Source organism: Colobus angolensis, unplaced genomic scaffold (genome assembly GCF_000951035.1).
Source record: "Colobus angolensis palliatus isolate OR3802 unplaced genomic scaffold, Cang.pa_1.0 Scaffold267, whole genome shotgun sequence".
Taxonomy (NCBI): domain Eukaryota; kingdom Metazoa; phylum Chordata; class Mammalia; order Primates; family Cercopithecidae; genus Colobus; species Colobus angolensis.
Genome location: NW_012115899.1, coordinates 1,407,675 through 1,425,501, shown reverse-complemented (window position 1 = coordinate 1,425,501; position 17,827 = coordinate 1,407,675). Strand labels below are relative to the sequence as shown.

The 17,827-nt window shown below is 41.3% G+C and overlaps 1 protein-coding gene across 1 annotated transcript; it reads right to left on the bottom strand.

Annotated features, from left to right (window-relative positions):
* Positions 1-15,060: 15,060 nt before the first annotated feature.
* On the bottom strand, positions 15,061-16,011 carry LOC105515675 (olfactory receptor 1D5-like). Its single transcript, XM_011947514.1, is given in 3 exon segments — positions 15,061-15,197; positions 15,200-15,353; positions 15,355-16,011. Coding segments are annotated over 3 exon segments (948 nt in total).
* Positions 16,012-17,827: the final 1,816 nt, after the last annotated feature.

Sequence of the window (17,827 nt, the reverse complement as noted above, 5' to 3'; positions counted from 1 at the left end):
GCCACACTGTCTTCCACATGGTTGAACTAATTTACACTCCCACCAACAGTGTAAAAACGTTCCTATTTCTCCACATCCTCTCCAGCATTTGTTGTTTCCTTTTTAATGATCGCCATTCTAACTGGTGTGAGATGGTATCTCATTGTGGTTTTGATTTGCATTTCTTTAACGACCAGTGATGGAATTAGTTCTCTTAACCCTGTTCCCTTTCTTCATCTTCCCAAAATATAACAATATTTTGAGTTATATGGCAGTCAGTATACTGGTCATTATAATGATATAAATCTTGTTTAGTATAAAATTAAGTGGAATTTTATGTCCTTTCTTGTACAACTTTATGTTTTCCCTGGAATGACTAATGACCTTCACTTTAATTTGCCTTCTTCCTCATATACACAGCCTCATTTTTTCCCTTATATTCTATGAGGGCTACTTTTTTCCTGGTACCAAACTCATTGGAGCCTGATTTCTTTTTGTTTCAATGTGGCCTGGTTGCTTTCCAGGCCTGCTCAGCACAGCTGTATTCCCCAGACTTCTTTTGTGGGTAACATCTGTGATTTTTCTGGATGCCATGAACTCCTTGTTCCTGCTCCACTTACTTCCGAGTTTTGCTGGAGTTCGTCCCCCAGTAGCTTCTTAAGGAAGGATGGAAGACAAATGTGTTGAGTCCTTTCACATCTGAAAACGTCTCTATTCTCCCCTACGCTAGATTACTAGTTTGGCTGGAAATTCGTCTTTAAAATATTTATTTCCACAGAATTTTGAGGGCATCCCTCTGCTATCTTCTAGCATCCAGAATTACCATTTTGATTCTTGAGCTTTTGTTTTGTTTTGTTTTGTTTTTGCTGATTTTTTTTTTCCTGGAAGTATTTATGATCTGCATATGCCAATGCCAGCATCAAAGACTTAAAAGATGTAGAGGAAACAACCCGTTCCCTGCAAGACCAAAGGCAAATATTTCATTACATGCAGATGACATGATTGTATACTTGGAAACACAGTGTCCATTTAAAATTATTAGTAACAATAAGAGAATAGAATGTATATAAAATTTGATCTGAAATTTGTTGATATATCTTGGCGTGAGTTTAAACAACTGCTGTCATTGTTTTGGACCTTCAGTGATTTTAACCTTTATATATGTGACCTTCAGGTTAGGGACATTTTACGGTGTTTCTTTGATTTTATTGCAAACTTATAATTCCACATAAACTTAAGATCAACTTTTCCAGTTCTCCATAATTTTTTTGGAACTTTTCTTAGGGTCACAATAAAGTTTTAATTGAGGGAGATTTGACATTTTTATTATATAGAAACTTCCTATTCACAAATGGTATGTCTTTCTATTATTTCGAGTTTTTCTTTTTATGTACTCCAGTAGAATTATATATACACCGGAAGCATTATGTACACACTGGGAGAGGCTGCTAAGCCTCGCTGCAGAGGCCCAGACCTGATTCTGTTGAATACACATACACAGATAAAAGGCTGAATTGCCATTCATCAGAATGGGAACAGTGAGGGCTCTAGCTAAACAGTAATTATATACATACACATTTTTTTTTTTCCTTTGAGATGGAATGTCGCTCTGTCACCCAGGCTGGAGTACAGTGGTGTGATCTCAGCTCACTGCAACCTCCGCCACCTGGGTTCAAGTGATCCTCCTGCCTCAGCCTCCAGAGTAGATGGGATTACAGGTGCCCACCACCCCACCCAGCTAATTTTTATATTTTTAATAGAGATGGGGTTTCGCCATGTTGCCCAGGCTGGTCTTGAACACCTGTTGGCTTCCCAAAGTGCTGGGATTATAGGCATGAGTCACTGTGCCTGGCCAGAATAATAAAATTTTTACTGAATTTATTCTCAGTTATGTTTTCCTTTTTTGTTGCTATTACACACAGGATATTTTTTACCATTATATTTTCTGCCTGGTTGTTTGTGTAAGGAAATAGAATTAATTTTTGTATATTGATTTTGCACCCAGCCAACTCATTCTATTCTCTTACTGTTCTTAACAATTTTAATGAACTCTGCGTTTCAAAGTATAGAATCATATCATCTACATATGAAAAATTTGCCTTCGTTTTTCCAGCGAATGGGGTCTTCTTTTCTCAACAAATTTGATGCTGGCATGTAGGACATCTATAGTCCGCTTTCCTTTTCTTTATTTTTTTTCTGTATACCCCCAAACAACACGTTCCACACACAAATATATTTTTCTTCCACAGACCTTACTGAATTCTCTAGTTTTTAATGTTTCTTGATTTTCAAGTATAAATCATTTCACCTGAAATAATAATCTTTTGTTTTCCTCCTGCCCCCAGTTTTAACCGCCTTGCCCCCTTTGAAGTCTTATATCTTGCCTGGACGCTCCAAAACATTACATAAAAACGGTGAGAGCAGGGGCATTCGCATCCATCTTGACTTTCATAGGAATGCGTCTGGCGTTTCAAACACTGTGAGGTTCATTGTGATTTTCTGAGTTGTTATTAAATTGAAGTTTGTTTAATTCCTGTTTACTAAAAATTTCATTTTTTTTTTAATTAGTAATCAATGTTACATTTTGTCAGTCCTTTGGTTGTCTAACGGTGTGATAGGCCATTGCCATTGCACCTTGTTTGTTCTTTTAAGGGAATTTAGCATCCTAGCATCCGATGCTTTCTCAGATGAAGAGCACGGGTGGTAGGAAAGAAGGACGATTTCGCTCCCCGGTGGATGCGCAGGGTGGGCAGCGCCATCCTTTCTCCTGAAACTGGGGAGAACTACGAAGCGGTGGAACAGCGATGAAATGAGTTCCGGAGAAGATGCAGGGATCTCGAATACCTCCCTGCCTGGCTGCCACTGGATGGCGCGCGCAACCTGCGGAACCACAGGGCGATATCCGGTTGCGGGCTGCGAAGGGAATTGGGGCATGGACCTCTCCAGGCTTTTCATTCGCTGGTTCTGCAGGTGTCCCGCCTTTTCCATCTCCTCATTGGCTGTCGGCTCCGGGTGTGCGTCTTTGCTCAGCACCCCCGGTGAGTGGAAGTGGGTCTGCGACAGACCGTGAGGTCCGGCTTTGGGAGGAACTCCCATTGGTCAGTCAAACAGGAGTCCCACCCTCCGGGGCTTCCCATTGGCTGCTCTCTTGATCGCTGCTTTCAGTCTCCCAACGGCTGGGGATCTGGGTGATGCCGGAACTGAGTTCTCGGGGTGGAGGGGGGCAGTACGCTGCTGGAAGCTCGTTTCTCTTTCCACCGCTGTGTGCCTTGGGCTCGCGGTCAACGGGGCTGGATGAGGTTCAGAACCCTCCAGAGCAGCAGCTGGCCCTGGGGTGGGTTGTGGGGCTCAACAGCTCTCAGTGGAAGATGGCGGGAAGCGGTGTCTTTCTTGCACTGGAGGCCTGAATCTTGCACTGGAGACCTGCTGCAGGCTGAATGGGAGGCTGGGGTGGAGCCCTGGCTGGGGGTACGGCCGGGGAGGAGACCACGCTGGGCCGGTGGGAGGCAGCCCCCTCCGGGATCTTCCAAGCACCGTACCTTCAAGGGCTTCTTGCACCCGCATCCCACAGTAAACAGAATTCGTAGGTGACCGTCTCGAAGACTTGAGTTTCTATTGACAAGTTGATGTGCCAGTTTTCGTATGCACTGAAAGGAATACTTAGTTATTTCAATTTTGCACTTTTAACATTCTGGAGCTAGTAATACTTTTTTTTTTTTTTCCCCCAGGATTCAAGCATTTTATGAATCCTTGAAAAGTCTGTAGGCCTGAGGCACAGGTGCCTGTAGTGGCTGGTGCATAAAACTGTTTCTATCTCCCAACCATCTCAACGCGCACACACACTCCAGGTTGTCATGAAATCGCTGGGTTCTGACTCATGCGAAACAGACCAGTGGCTACTTATACACTCGGAGAGGCCGCCCAGCGTCGCTGTAGAGGCCCAGACCTGGGTCCTGTTGAATACACATAGGCAGATAAAAGACTGAGGTGACACACATCAGAATGGGAACGGGGAGGGCTCTAGATAAACAATAAAAGAGAATGTAGAATTTGTTTTAGAAGCCAGCCCAGGACTGGAACTGGATACTGAGGCAGTGGTCTAGTCACAAGGGCTTGTGCCAGGAGGCAGGGGGCAGGGGGCAGTTGGGAGCGCCACATTGGCAACCTGGCAAAAGCGGCTCCAGCAGCGTCTCTTGCTCCATATTTGGGTCACTGTTCTGTTGCTCTGAACTGTGAACCACAAAGTTAACACAGAGCCTTATTGCTATGTCCAGGTAATTTGATAACGTCTATTCTATGATCTCACATGGAGGCATAAACAGGCTCAGGATGCTGGACCAGAAAATCTATGGAGGAAACGGTGAACATCTGAAAGGATACACATCCAAACGGTTAACAGTGGTTACCCCTGTGATATCAAAGTGGACACAAGAAGTGGACGGGTGCAGACTTATTTATTTAGACGGAGTCTTGCTCTGTCGCCCAGGCTGGAGTGCAGTAGTGTGATCTCAGCTCACTGCAATCTCTGCCTTCCGGGTTCAAGGAGTTTACCTGCCTCAGCCTCCCAACTAGCTGGGATTACAGGCAGCCCCCCACCACTCCCGACTAATTTTTGTATTTTTAGCAGAGACGGGATTTCCCATGTTGGCCAGGCTGGTCTTGAACTCCTGACCTCAGGTGATCCACCTGCCACAGCCTCCCAAAGTGTGGGATTACAGGCGTGAGCCACCGCTCCTGGCCTTTTTTTTTTTTTAATTTTACTGTTGACAATATGCTTTTTAAAAACTAATATACATGAAAAAATATAAGCCATGTAAATGAATAATTAGTGATAAGTCAGTCTCCTACTCTAGCGGGCAAGAGTCAACTTCAGTCCCTGTTCCCATTTCCAGGGGGAGCTTCTAAGTGTCTTGAGGGTCCTTCACAACATAGTCTATGCAAATAGGCACTTATGGATACACTTCTTACTTTTAACTCTCTGCATATTTGCATTGTTTGTTTTTGCAGTCAAGCCGATTAGAAAGCCAATTAAAAAACGTGTCAATGAGTACTTAATACATGTTAAGTAGGATGGGGTTTTGATTTTTTTTCCACATTCAAATGGCATCTTAGGTACCACTGCTGGGGGTCCTCAAAATATGCACTTCTAATCATTTTCTTAAGAGCTGAGATCTGGATTCTCTCTCTCTCTCTCTCTCTGCTGACATCTGCATTTTCTCTTTCTCTCTCTCTCTCCCCCCCCACCCCCCGCCAGGCTCTGCTGAACCAGAGCGTGCGCTTGCCTTCTTTCTTCAGCTGTTGTGAAAGCAAAGCTAGGCTGTGTGGCTGCGGCAGCCATTTCCTTGCATTGCATTTCACCTGGGGTGTTTGTGTGAGTGTATACCCTACAGTTTGATACGGCTTCTGAAGGCTTACAGTCAGGAAGTAGCAGCCACATCTTGTGTCGGTTGACGGTGGCCTCAGTCCTCATCCATCTGTTCATTCAACAAGTATTTATCAAGCATTTAGTATGTATGAAACATTGACCCAGATTCTGGGAAAACTGGTGAACGGAACCAGAATGTCTAATCAGGTGCCTGCTGGCTGGGAAGCCGCGAGGGTAGATGCTGAGAGGTTCTGAGTTTGAATGTTTGATACTTTGATTTCCCTTCCAAAAGCACAGTCTCGGCTTGCCTCCCTGCGTTTTACCTCCTAAATTCCTCTCTGATCCTTCCCCTCCTTTATGCTTCTGTTACTGCCTCTTCAGGTCCTTCTCCTCACTTGGGCCAATCTGGCAGCCTCCAAACTGATGTCCCTGACTTCCCCCTTCAGCCCTGTTTCACATCCGTTGTTGAGAATGCACTTAACACAAAGCTGGGTGTGTCATTTCCATGCCTGAGACTTTTCATGGCTTTCTGTTGTCTATTGCATAAAATCCAAGCTCCTTAACTAGCCATAGGAGACGCTCAATGACATTGCTCACACGTGTCTGTGGACACATGGAGACGATCTTCAAGAACAGTTCTCCCTTCGAGTGCCGACTTGCTGTCCAGCTGTGAGGAGCGTGGTCAGCAGACAGCCTTCAGCTGTCAGCTCCTTTAGGGTTTACCGTAGCTACAGAGAGCCTCCTTCCCCAAGGCAGTCCCTTTTCCTGGATAGCCCACACCTGGTGATTGAGGCGGGGGTATAAAGACTCTCCATTTTAACCTGATATGTGTCCATTCCAAAAGTCATGCATTGAAACTTCATAGCCAGTGCGATAGTATGATGAGGTGGGGCCTTTAAGAGGCAACTGGGCCACGAGGCTCCTCCCACGTGAATGGGATTTAAGACCCTTTATAAAAGAGGCTTCAGGTGGGGTTTGGCTTTCTTGTTCTTTCACCTTCCCCGTGTGAAGCTGCAGTGTTCTTGCCCCCGCTGAGAGGATGCGGATACAGTATGCCGTCTTGGAAGCAGAGAGACCAGGTCCTCACTAGCTGGCAGCTTGGTTTGGATTTCCCAGCCTCCAGAACTGTGAGAAATAATTTTCTGTTTTTAATATATTACCAGTTTCAGGCATTTTGTTATAGAAGCAGAAAATGTGCTGAGACAATCGGCTTTCTGGGAGGCCAGCCTGCAATTTGACTTCCCCCTCTGCCCAGTCAAGCTTCCGCCCTTGTTCCTTCACAGGGGTTGTTCCCCAGTGAACACCTGTTACTCCAAACTCTTTCTCATACTTGCTTCTGGAGCCCCAGCCCGTGACACTGCCTGGATAGCGTCGTTGCCGCCTCTCTCTTTATACCAGACTCCCTGTCACTTCCCGCACACACCCTGTTTCAAACCCCTGTGCTTTCATGTGTGCTATTTTTGCCTCAATTTTCTTCTCATTTTTTTTTTTCCTGGTCAACAAAACTAGGTTTCATGTCCTTTCAAACCCAGCTCGGGGAATATCTCCTGCCTGGCTCCTTGCTGCTGGGCTTGGCTGGCTTCTTTGTTCTCTCCCACCTCCCTTTGCTTACGGAGTGCTGCTGTGGTCGGTGGGTGCAGTGTTGGACACAGAAGTGTATTTGGTCCCCAGAAGTGACGGATTCTGGAGCAGAAGGGGACCCGGGACCACCTGACACGGTGGTTAATTGTGGTTCTGTAGCAGGAGCTGCGATGAACACGGGAGAACAGATATGCCTTCAACATACCGACTTCATTTCCTCTGGTTAGATACCTAGAACTGGGATTAGTGAAACATATGGTAGTTCCATTTTTTTAAAAAAAGTAATTTATTTTTTTCGAGGCAAATTAGTGCAGCCTTTTGCCCAGGCTGGAGTGCAGTGGCACAGTCACAGTTCACTGCAGCCTTGCCCTCCTGGGCTCAAGAGATCCTCTTGCCTTAACCTCCCCAGTAGCTAGGACTACAAGTGTGTGCCACTATGCCCGGCTAGCTTTTAACATTTTGTGTTTGTAGAGATGGGGTATCACCATGTTGCCCAGGCTGGTGTCAAACTCCTGGCTGTTAGTGATCCTCCTGCCTCAGCCTCCCAAAGTGTTGGGATTACAAGCACGAGCGATTGTGCCCGGCGGTGGTTCTCTTTTTAGTTTTTAAAGAACCTCCATACCATCTTCTGTAATTGCCATACTAATTTACATTCCCACCAACAATGCTTAAAAGTTACCTTTTCTCCACATCCTCCAATACTCATCATTCATCTTTTTGGTGAACGCCATTCTAACAAGCATGAAATCATATCTCATGATTTTGATATGTACATTTTTCTTCTTTTTTTTTTTTTTTTTTTTTGAGATGGAGTCTTGCTCTGTCACTCAGGCTGGAGTGCAGTGGCACGATCTCAGCTCACTGCACCTTCCACCTCCCTGGTTCAAGCAATTCTCCTGCCTCAGCCTCCCAGTAGCTGGGATTACAGGCACGCGCCAACACACTGGCTACTTTTTGTATTTTTAATGAGACAGGGTTTCACCATCTTGGCCATGCTGGTCTCGAACTCCTGGCCTCAGGTGATCCACCAGCGGCCTCCCAAAGTGCTGGGATTACAGGCGTGAGCCACCATGCCTGGCCTGATGTACATTTTTCTAATGATTAGTGATGCTGACTATATTTTCATGTACCTATTGGCCATTTGTATGTCATCTAAAGAAACATCTGTTCATATTCTCCGCCCATTTTAAAATCAAATTGATTTCTTGCTGTGGAACTGTTTGGATTCCTTATCCAAAGATATAACCCAAAGGGGTTATGTCTTGGACATTAACCCCTTATCAGATTCATGGTTTGCTAATACTTTCTCCCATTCTATGAGTTATCTCTTCCCATTCTATGGGTTATCTCTTCCCTTTCTATGGGTTATCTCTGCACTTTGCAGTGCAGAGACTTTTTAGTTTGATGCCATTCCGCTTGTCTATTTTTGCTTTTGTTGCTTGTGCTTTTGAGTTATTATTCAAAAATCCTTGCCTGGACCAATGCCACATGAAGTGTCTCCCTTATGTTTTCTTCTATTTTTTTTTAATCATTTTATGTCTTACATTTAAGTCTTTAATCCATTTTGAGTTGATTTTTTCTATATGGTGAGAGATAGGGGTCTAGCTTCATTTTTCTGCATTTGGAAAACCAGTTTTCCCAGTACTGTTTATTGAAGAGAGTGTTCTTTTCCCGATGTGTGTTCTTGGCATCTTTGTAAAAAATCAGCTGTAAGTGCATGGATTTATTTCTGTATTCTTTATTCTGTTCCACTGATCTGTGTATTTTTATTGCAGTGTCATGCTGTTTTTGTTATTATGACTTTGTAGTATATTTTGAATTTCAGGTAGTGTGATGCCACTAGCTTTGTTCTTTCTGGTCCAAATTCCTTTGGCTATTCGGGGTCTTTTGTGGTTCCATACACATTTTATGACTGTTTTTCTATATCTGTAAAGAAGTCATTGGTATTTTGATATGGATTTTTTTTTTTTTTTTTTGCATTTGTGGATTGTTTTGAGTAGCATGGACATTTTAGTGATGGTAATTCTTTAAATCCATAAACAGGGAATATTTTCTCATTTACTATTCTCTTTTCAATTTTTTCTTCAATGTTTTATAGTTTTTATTTTGGAGATCTTTCATATCTTTGGTTAAATGTACTCCAAGGGATCCTTTAGTTTTGGTAGCTGTTGTGAATGGTGTGGTTTCTCCATTTGTTTTCAGATAGTTCACTGTTCGTGTATAGATGTTTCTGTTTTTATGCCAGTACCATAGTATTTTGATTAAAATTGTTTTATAACATGTTAATATGTTTTGAAATCAGAGAATGTGATGCCTTCAGCTCTGTCATTTTTGTTGAAGTTTATTTTTGCCTTTTGGAGGTCTTTTGTGGTTTTATACACATTTGTTTTTGTTTATTAAAAAATTTTAAATAAAATTTTTCCATATGGGGGGTAACATGTGCAGGTTTGTTGCACGTGTGTATTGCACCCAGTCAGAGAGCATAGTACCAAATAGGTAGTTTTTCAGCCCATGCCTCTCTCTCCTCCTCCCCCTCATTAGTCTGCAGTTTCTTTTGTTCTCGGGTTTATTCCATGTGTGTTCAATGTTTAGCTCTCACTTATAAGTGAAAACATGTGGCATTTGGTTTTCTGTTCCTGAGTTAGTTTGCTTAGGATTATGGCCCCCAGCTCCATCCATGTTGTTGGAAAGGACATGGCTTCATTCGTTTTTATGACTGCATAATATTCCATGGCGTATATAGGCATTTTCTTGATCCAGTCAACCACTGATGGGCACCAAAGTTGAATCCATGTCTTTGCTATTGTGAATAGCACTGTGAGGGACATATGCATACATACGTCATTATGGTAGAATGATTTATATACCCAGTAATGGAAATGCTGGGTCAAATGGTAGTTCTAAGTTCTTTGAGAAATCTCCAAACTGCTCTTCACAGTTGCTGAACTAATTTACATTCCCACCATCAGCATATAAGCCTTCCCCCCCTTTTCTCCACAGCCTTGCCAGCATCTGCTTTTTTTGGACTTTTTGTTAATAGCCATGTTGACTGGTGTGAGATGGTATCTCACAAAATGGTGGTTTTGATTTGCATTTCTCTGATGGGTGATGTTTAGCATTTTTTCATATGTTTGTTGGCCAGTTGTATGCCTTCCCTTGAGAAGTGTCATTTCCTTTCCCTATTTTTTAATGGGGTTATATTTTGGTTGTTAAGTTCCTTACAAATACTGGATATTAGACATTTGTCAGATGCACAGTTTGCAAATATTTTCTCCCGTTCTGCAGGTTGTCTGTTTACTCCTTTGATAGTTTCTTTTGCTGTGCAGATGCTCTTTAGTTAATCAGGTCCCACTTTTCAATAGTTTGACTTATTTTTTCCTATTTGGAGGCCTTTTATTTCTCTTGCCTGATCGCTCTGGCTAGGCCTTCCAGTACTATGTTGAATAGGAGTGGTGAGAGTGGGCCTCCTTGTTTTGTTCCAGTTCTCAAGGGGAATGGCTCCAGCTTTGGCCCATTCAGTATGATGTTGGCTGTGGGTTTGTCATAGATGTTTCTTACTGTTTTGAGGTATGTTCCTTGGATGCCTACTCTGTTGAGGAGTTTTATCATGAAGGGATGCTGGACTTTACCAAAACCTTTTTCTGTTTCTGTTGAGATGATCATATGGTTTTTGCTTTTAATTCTGTTTATGTGATAAATCACATTGATCGCTTTGTGTATGTTGAACCAGGCTTGAATCCCAGGAATTAAGGTTGGGCAAGTCCAGATGGTCATTTTACAGGTACTTGCTGACATGCAGTTGCCTCTCAACCTGGGGAAGACTAATGAAAGCAACTGGCTTGTGTGGGGAAGGTGGCTCAGGATTTGAGCCCAAAAGGCGAATGGACAGTGTTTCCTACAGCACAATGTTGATGACTAGTTTCTTCTGGTGTGGCATCTCTATTGGCCAGAATACTGAGCAATTCCCAAGATCTGTGTGCTGGCTACTGTAAGTCCTGCTTCATTCTTTGTTTCTAACTGACCCCAGGTGGTCTAACTTTGCTGGCACTCTGTTTCCCTGAGGATGAGACAAGAGTGAGCTTGTCTCCTCCTACAAAGGATCCCAGAGTGATGGGGAAACTGAGTATTGGCCTCCAATTCACTTTTCTTATTGTAGAAGCTGTGGGTCTAGGGACATTCTCTGTGTGTGGTGCGGCACTGACTGTGGGGAGGGTGAAATGGTCAGAGAACAATTTCTGTTACTCTTTGGTCATGGCTTTTCTCAATTGTGTGGCCCAGGGTGGTGTCTCAGCCTCAATTCCAATTCCTGGAATATTCAAGATGTTTTTCTAAAAATTTTAAGTTCCAGGATACATGTGCAGGATGTGCAGGTTTGTTACATAGATAAATGTGTGCCATGGTGTTTTGCTGCACCTGTCAACCCATCACCGAGGTACTAAGCCCTGCATGCATTAGCTTTTTCTCCCGATTCTATCCCTCCACTGCCCCCACCCCCACAACAGGCCCCAGTGTGTGTTGTTCCCCTCCCTGTGTGCTTGTGTTAGGACGGTATTCCTGATTGTGGGGGCTTCTAGTTGGATTTCTGTGTGGGGGAGTGAAATGGGGAACTCCTATTCTGCCGTCCTGCTTATGTCACTCTCTTGCTGACTGTTGTTTAAATAAAGACTCTATGATTCAGATATTCTGTGTGTTTGGAGGGGAAGGAAGTATTGTTATGGACTGAATGTTGTGTCCCTGCCCAATCCAAATGTTGAAGCTCTAATCCCCCATGTGATGGTACCTTTGGGAGGTTATTGGGTTTAGAGGAGCTCATGATGGTGAGCCCCATAGTGGGATTAGTGCTCTTACAAGAAGAGGAGGAGACCAGTGCTTTTCCTTTCTCTCCTTGCATACACAAAGAAGAGGTCATGTGAGCACACAGCAAGATGGTGGCTGCCTACAGGCTAGGAAGAATTCTTAGCAGAACCCAACCATGCTGGCATCCTGATAGTGACTCCTAGCTTCCACAACTGTGAGAAAATAAATCTGTTGTTTGAGCCACCCAGTGTATGGTATTTTGTTATAGCAGCCCTAATTGACTAAGACAAATGTGTTTTCCACGTCTAATCATTCATCCAATTTCAAACCCAATGGCAAACCAAGCCTCCAGATCCTTTAAAAACTAAAAAAGTAATTATGAATAATTTCAAACATGCAATAAGAACATAATTTTAGACACATATATGCCATTCACAAAATTAAAAATATTAACTTGTTACCTGATCATGTCACTTCTTTCTGTAAAAGAGATTTAAAATGTTATAGATAACGCTAAAGCATTATCCCCATTCCTTTCCCTCATTTTGTCCTCTTTTTCAAAGGAACTGATTTCCTGAATTTGAGAACAATTTTCAAGTATGTTTGTACTTTAGGAGAATAGTTCTCAAACTTTTGGTTTCAGGACGCATTTACCTGCTTAAAATTTTCGGGACCAAAAGAGCTGTGAGCTATGTTTAGATTGTATCTATCGATATTCTCATATTAGATATTTAAAATATTTATTTACTAATTCATTCATATAATAATACTACCATTATATGTTTTTATCGTAGGATTTAAAATAGCAATCAGTATATATATTTAAAACAATTTATTGAAGAATAGCATGGTTTTACATTTTTTCAAATCTTTTTAATGTCTGGCTTAGTAGAAGAGAGCTAGATTCTTGTATCGGCTTTTGCATTTATTTGTAGTGATATGTTATTTTGGTTGACAGGTATGAAGAAAATCCAACCTTATACAGATATGTAATTGCAAAAGGGAGGATTATGTTAATAGCCTTTTCAATTAATATTATTTGATACTACATCAAAACGTGAAAAGTAGTAGTTTCTCAAAGGTTGCTAGCAATGCAGAATCTGATAACATATCAATAGACATTTTATACCCTAGGTCATTAAAATTCATTGGCTTCTTTTGAATTTGTCTTTTAATTCACGTGTAACTTTTTAAAGTTGATCTTTTATCCACGTGTAACTTTTTCACATAATGCATTAGTCATTTGAAAAATATTGACTCACTGAGTTATGCAGATCTTCCAAATGTTGACACACTTAATATGTATATGAAATATATATCCATCACCATGAGGGATGAGTTTTCCAAAGGGGTGATATTTGCTTGATAGAGCAAATATTTATTACTAGCAACAAATACTGTCAGTTTTTCTTACAATAACAGGCTCACTTCATGTATTTAGTGACAACATTTGGCAAGTACTAGTTCTGAATAACTACAGTTTATCAGTTATTCTAACAAATACAAATAAGATTCCATGAAGTGGCTGGTTGAGCCCAAATTCAATCAATCACTCAGGTACTTCCTCACAAGACAACCATTGTACTTTGAGATGCAGAAATGCTCTATGTGGACTTGCCATTTTATTATTCAAAATATTAAAGGAACATACACTAAAAGGTATGATTTAATAAAATAATTTTACTGCTTTATCAAGGACAACATTTGTTTAGAATTTTATCTTTCTCTGCATCTATTGACATGTTGATTTTTTCTTTTAATTTGTCAGAATAATAAATATGGATTTAAAAGTATCAGATTATCTTTATATACCTTTAATATATCCTAGTGGGTCCTTATGCAGTATTATTATTTTAAAATTTTCTGTTGGATTCAATTTACTAGGATTTTCTTTGGGATACCTGTATATATTAAGTGAAATTAGCTCGTGCACTTTTCTTTCTTGTACTCTTTTTCTGCTTTGATATCAGGTGATAATTATGACATAAAACTATTTGGGAAGTTTCATTTCTTTTTCTATTCTTTGCAGAGATTTTTTTTTGAAAACTGGATTATCCATAACTTGCTAAAATTTGCTTATAAATGGATTTGTATTTGTGATATATGTGCATATTCATACATATGAATATTTAAAATGATTGCTTAAATTCTAGTTATAGGACTATTTAATTTTTCCATTTCTTCTTGAGTCAGCTTTGAGAAGTCGTTATTTTTTTCAAGGATATCTTTATTTTGTCAAAATGTTCAAAATTGTTGGCACGTAGATGTTGGTATTGTCTCTTCATCCTAATCTTGATGTTATCTTTAGTTTTTACCCCCATTCTTCCCACTGTAGTGTTTACTTGTGTCTTTTCTTTCCTTAATCAGTATCCTAGAGGTTTATTCACTTCATTTTTTAAAAAAAGAACCAATCTTTGACTTTTAAATTTCTCTTTATTATATTTTTGTTTTATATTTTATTGAGTGCTATTCCCAATTTATTTATTAAAATATCTCCTTTTCTCTATGTTCTCCAGGATAACTAAATTGTTCATTTGTTCCAGAACCCCCCCTTCTACTGGCCCTACTACCACTGCTCTATTTATGAATATGTGCTGATGTTTGAGAGTTTTGTTTTGAGAGGTGGATGGAATTCTTGCATGAAGGAGAGAAGGGAGGTGAGGAACTACAGAAATAAAAGCTAGGATGGTCTTTCCAAGGGCAAGGTCTGACTTCCTACAGAGAAAAGGAATGCAGGGAAAAGGCAAGAGAGTATTGCTGTGAGGCCCCAAAGATAAAATCAACCCGGACCACAACAGGAATTTTGTTGGCATTTCTGCAGGAACCATATGGGTTGAGTCCAGAGAGACTATATGTCAACATTGAAGTGGTGCATGTTGTACCTGTTAGAGTGTCAAGAAAGGGGAAGCCTCACCCAGGCCATCTGTGGTAGGGGTAGTGCAAAGTGTCTTCTCCAAAGAGCTTGAAGATAGCAGGCTCCTTAGAGAAGCCAGACTGCTGGGTCATAAGTGAATGGGTGCTAGAGAACATAAGAGCCCTCCCTAAGCTATGACTGGGTATATATAGATAAGCCTAGAACTGTGGGCCTATGATCAAGCAGGTTTAAATATTTGACTCTGTAAAATCCTGGTAGTAGTGTTAGCATGATTTATTGCCAAGGCTGGTGAGGTCTGGGAGGCACTGGGATACACATTATATCTTTTCTTCACCACAGGCAGATATGCTCATTCTGAGCTGCAGCTGTACCCTAATGACTGTTGCATATCCCAAAGCATAATGCCTTACGTGGGTGAAGGAGATTTCCGGTCTCCACTTCAATCCCCTTTCCAAAATTACCTTCATTTAAGCCTCTGAAAGGGTCTCCCTAGGAGTCTTCCCAGAGCCCAGTGCATGTCTTTGTTCCTCAGGCTGTAGATGAAAGGGTTCATCATGGGTGTCACCACAGCATACATCACTGTGGCTACTGAGTCCTCATGGAATAGGTGTGGAGGGGCTGCAGGTATACCATAACAAGTGTCCCATAAAAGAGGGAGACCACACCCAAATGCGAGGCACAGGTAGAGAAGGTTTTGTATTTCTTAGAGGCTGAGGGTATCTGAAGGATGGTTCTGACAATACTTAGAGGCTGAGGGTATCTGAAGGATGGTTGTGAACCCTAAGGGGGTGAGGAAGATGAAGCAGCCAGTAGCAACCAGCACTGTGTTAATGATGTGGGTGTTGGAACATGCCAGCCTCAGCAGGACGTACGTCTCACAGAAGAGGTAGTGGATCTTTTGGGACCCACAGAAGGTCACCCTGGTCATGAGGAGGGTGAGGAGGAGGCCATAGAGAACAGACAGCCCCCAACACAAGCAGAGGAGCAAAACACAGAGTCCAGGGCTCATGGCTGTGACATAGTGGAGGGGGTGGCAGATGGCCACGTAGCGGTCATATGCCATCACGGTCAGGATGAGGTTGTCCAGGGCCACCAAGGAGACCAGGAAGTAGAGCTGCGTCAGACACCCTGCATAGGAGATGGCTTTGTTCTGGGACTGGAGGTTCACCAGCATCCTGGGGATTGTGTTGGTGACAAAGAAGAGGTCAGTGAAGGAGAGGTTGACCAGGAAGAAGTACATGGGGGTGTGGAGGTGGGAATCAGAGCTGATGGCCAGGATGATGAGCACATTTCCCACCACCGTGACCAGGTACATGGACAGGAACATCCAAAACAGGATCCGCTGCTGCTCAGGACTCTCTGACATCCCCAGGAGTAGGAACTGTGCGTTCTCACTCTGGTTATCTCCGTCCATTCCCCCCACCTTCTGCAACATGAACACCAACGAATGTTTATTAAGTGCCCTCATTTGAATAAGGACACGAAGATAAGCAAAATCAACTCTTTTCTTAGCATTAAAATATCTTGTACTAAATTTTAAAAAATAATAAAAGCAACAGGTCATTATAGGCACAAAAACAGAATATGGAAGGTATGCAACTTAATGATCCCAGCAACCTCTACCCTTACATGCTGAATATTATAAAAACAATGTCTAAGCCTTATTTTTAATCCTGCCATCTTCCAGTAGTCTTGGAAGTGTTTAAAGTTTAGTGTTATGATTTTATATAGGGTTTTAAGTAATATTTAATACAGGTATGTGCATTACAAGAAATGATTATTGTCCAATTGGAGGAAGTGGAGAAATAAAATATTGGAAAGAAGAAAGAAGAATTATTATTACTTGCTGATATAATGATCTCTCTGGGAAATCTAAGAAAATCAGTCGAAACATCATTAGAACAAAAAAGATGTTTGTGATTAGTCGGTAAAGCGACCCATCACAAAATGAACAGGCCCTCAGCTTTCGTGGTCCCCATAAGCCACGTAGTGCAGTGCTAAAGACGGTCCTGTGGGAACTCTTTTTGTTGTTGTTGTTCCTTTAGGAAGTTCTTTTTAATAAACAAGTGGTAATTAAAAGATTTAACACATGCATGACATTAATTTCAAATTTAACAAGATAGCCTTTTAAAGGAATATATTCCCCTACCCAACCCCAAAAGCATTTATGTCCTGACGACCACGAGGAATAACTGAGCTGAAGAAACAACTTGTCTTTGTCAGGGAGGTAAAATTCTTCCACCACGTTTTTACCTTCCATTCCTTAGCACTGTGTCTGTGGCTCTTCCTAATATCACTTTCCCCAGGAGGCAAGACTCTCTTTGAATTAAATTGGAACATTTTCACTGTAGAACCTGTAACAAGTTAATCTTTTTGGAATGGCAGTCAGATAGCTGGAGGTAAAGCCTTACGTGCCAGATCTTCTACTTTGATACCTTTGCTATACTATATTTCTAAAATATCCATGTACTTGGCTGACTTCTTAAATGCTGAGCAATATTTATCCTCTTCTTGATGGCTCAGAATTACTGTTATGGGGTATCATTTACTACTATGTATTAAAATGTACATTAATGGGCACTAATCCGAGTAATAAAGCAGGAACTTGCATTAAAAAGAGTTACTCATGTCAGCTTACCATTTGCCCTGGTCTTTCAAAAATGGAATGAGACTTACTCAACCATATAGTCCCTTAGGAAGTACCTTTCAGTTAACTTCATAAGCACATAGATCATCAAAAGTCTTTTCCTAAATAATTTTATTTGCCCTTCAGAAAATCATCTCTGTTTATTGTTCTTGCTGTGATTACTCTTAATTCACCAGCATCATTCATAATGTTATGAAATTGTGTAGACCTAATCTCACATATAACTAAAGGCATTAACTTTCATACAGTCTGTTCAGTTAGAAAGCTCTCATCCAAGATTCCATCATTTTCCCCCAAATAAGAAAAGCTTTTTCTCTCTGAGATAGTAAATTTAACTTATCACATTAAACTGCCAATTTAGGAATTCATACTTTCATCTTCTCTCACCCAAATTCTTTGTTTTTGTGTGTGTGTGTGTGTGCGTGTGTTTTTTCCTTCCAGCTATTCTTGTATTCCTTATAACCCATCGGTTCTCAAACTCTTTGTTTTTTTCTTTTTTTCTTTATTATTATTATTATACTTTAAGTTCTAGGGCACATGTGCACAACGTGCAGGTTTGTTACATATGTATACATGTGCCATG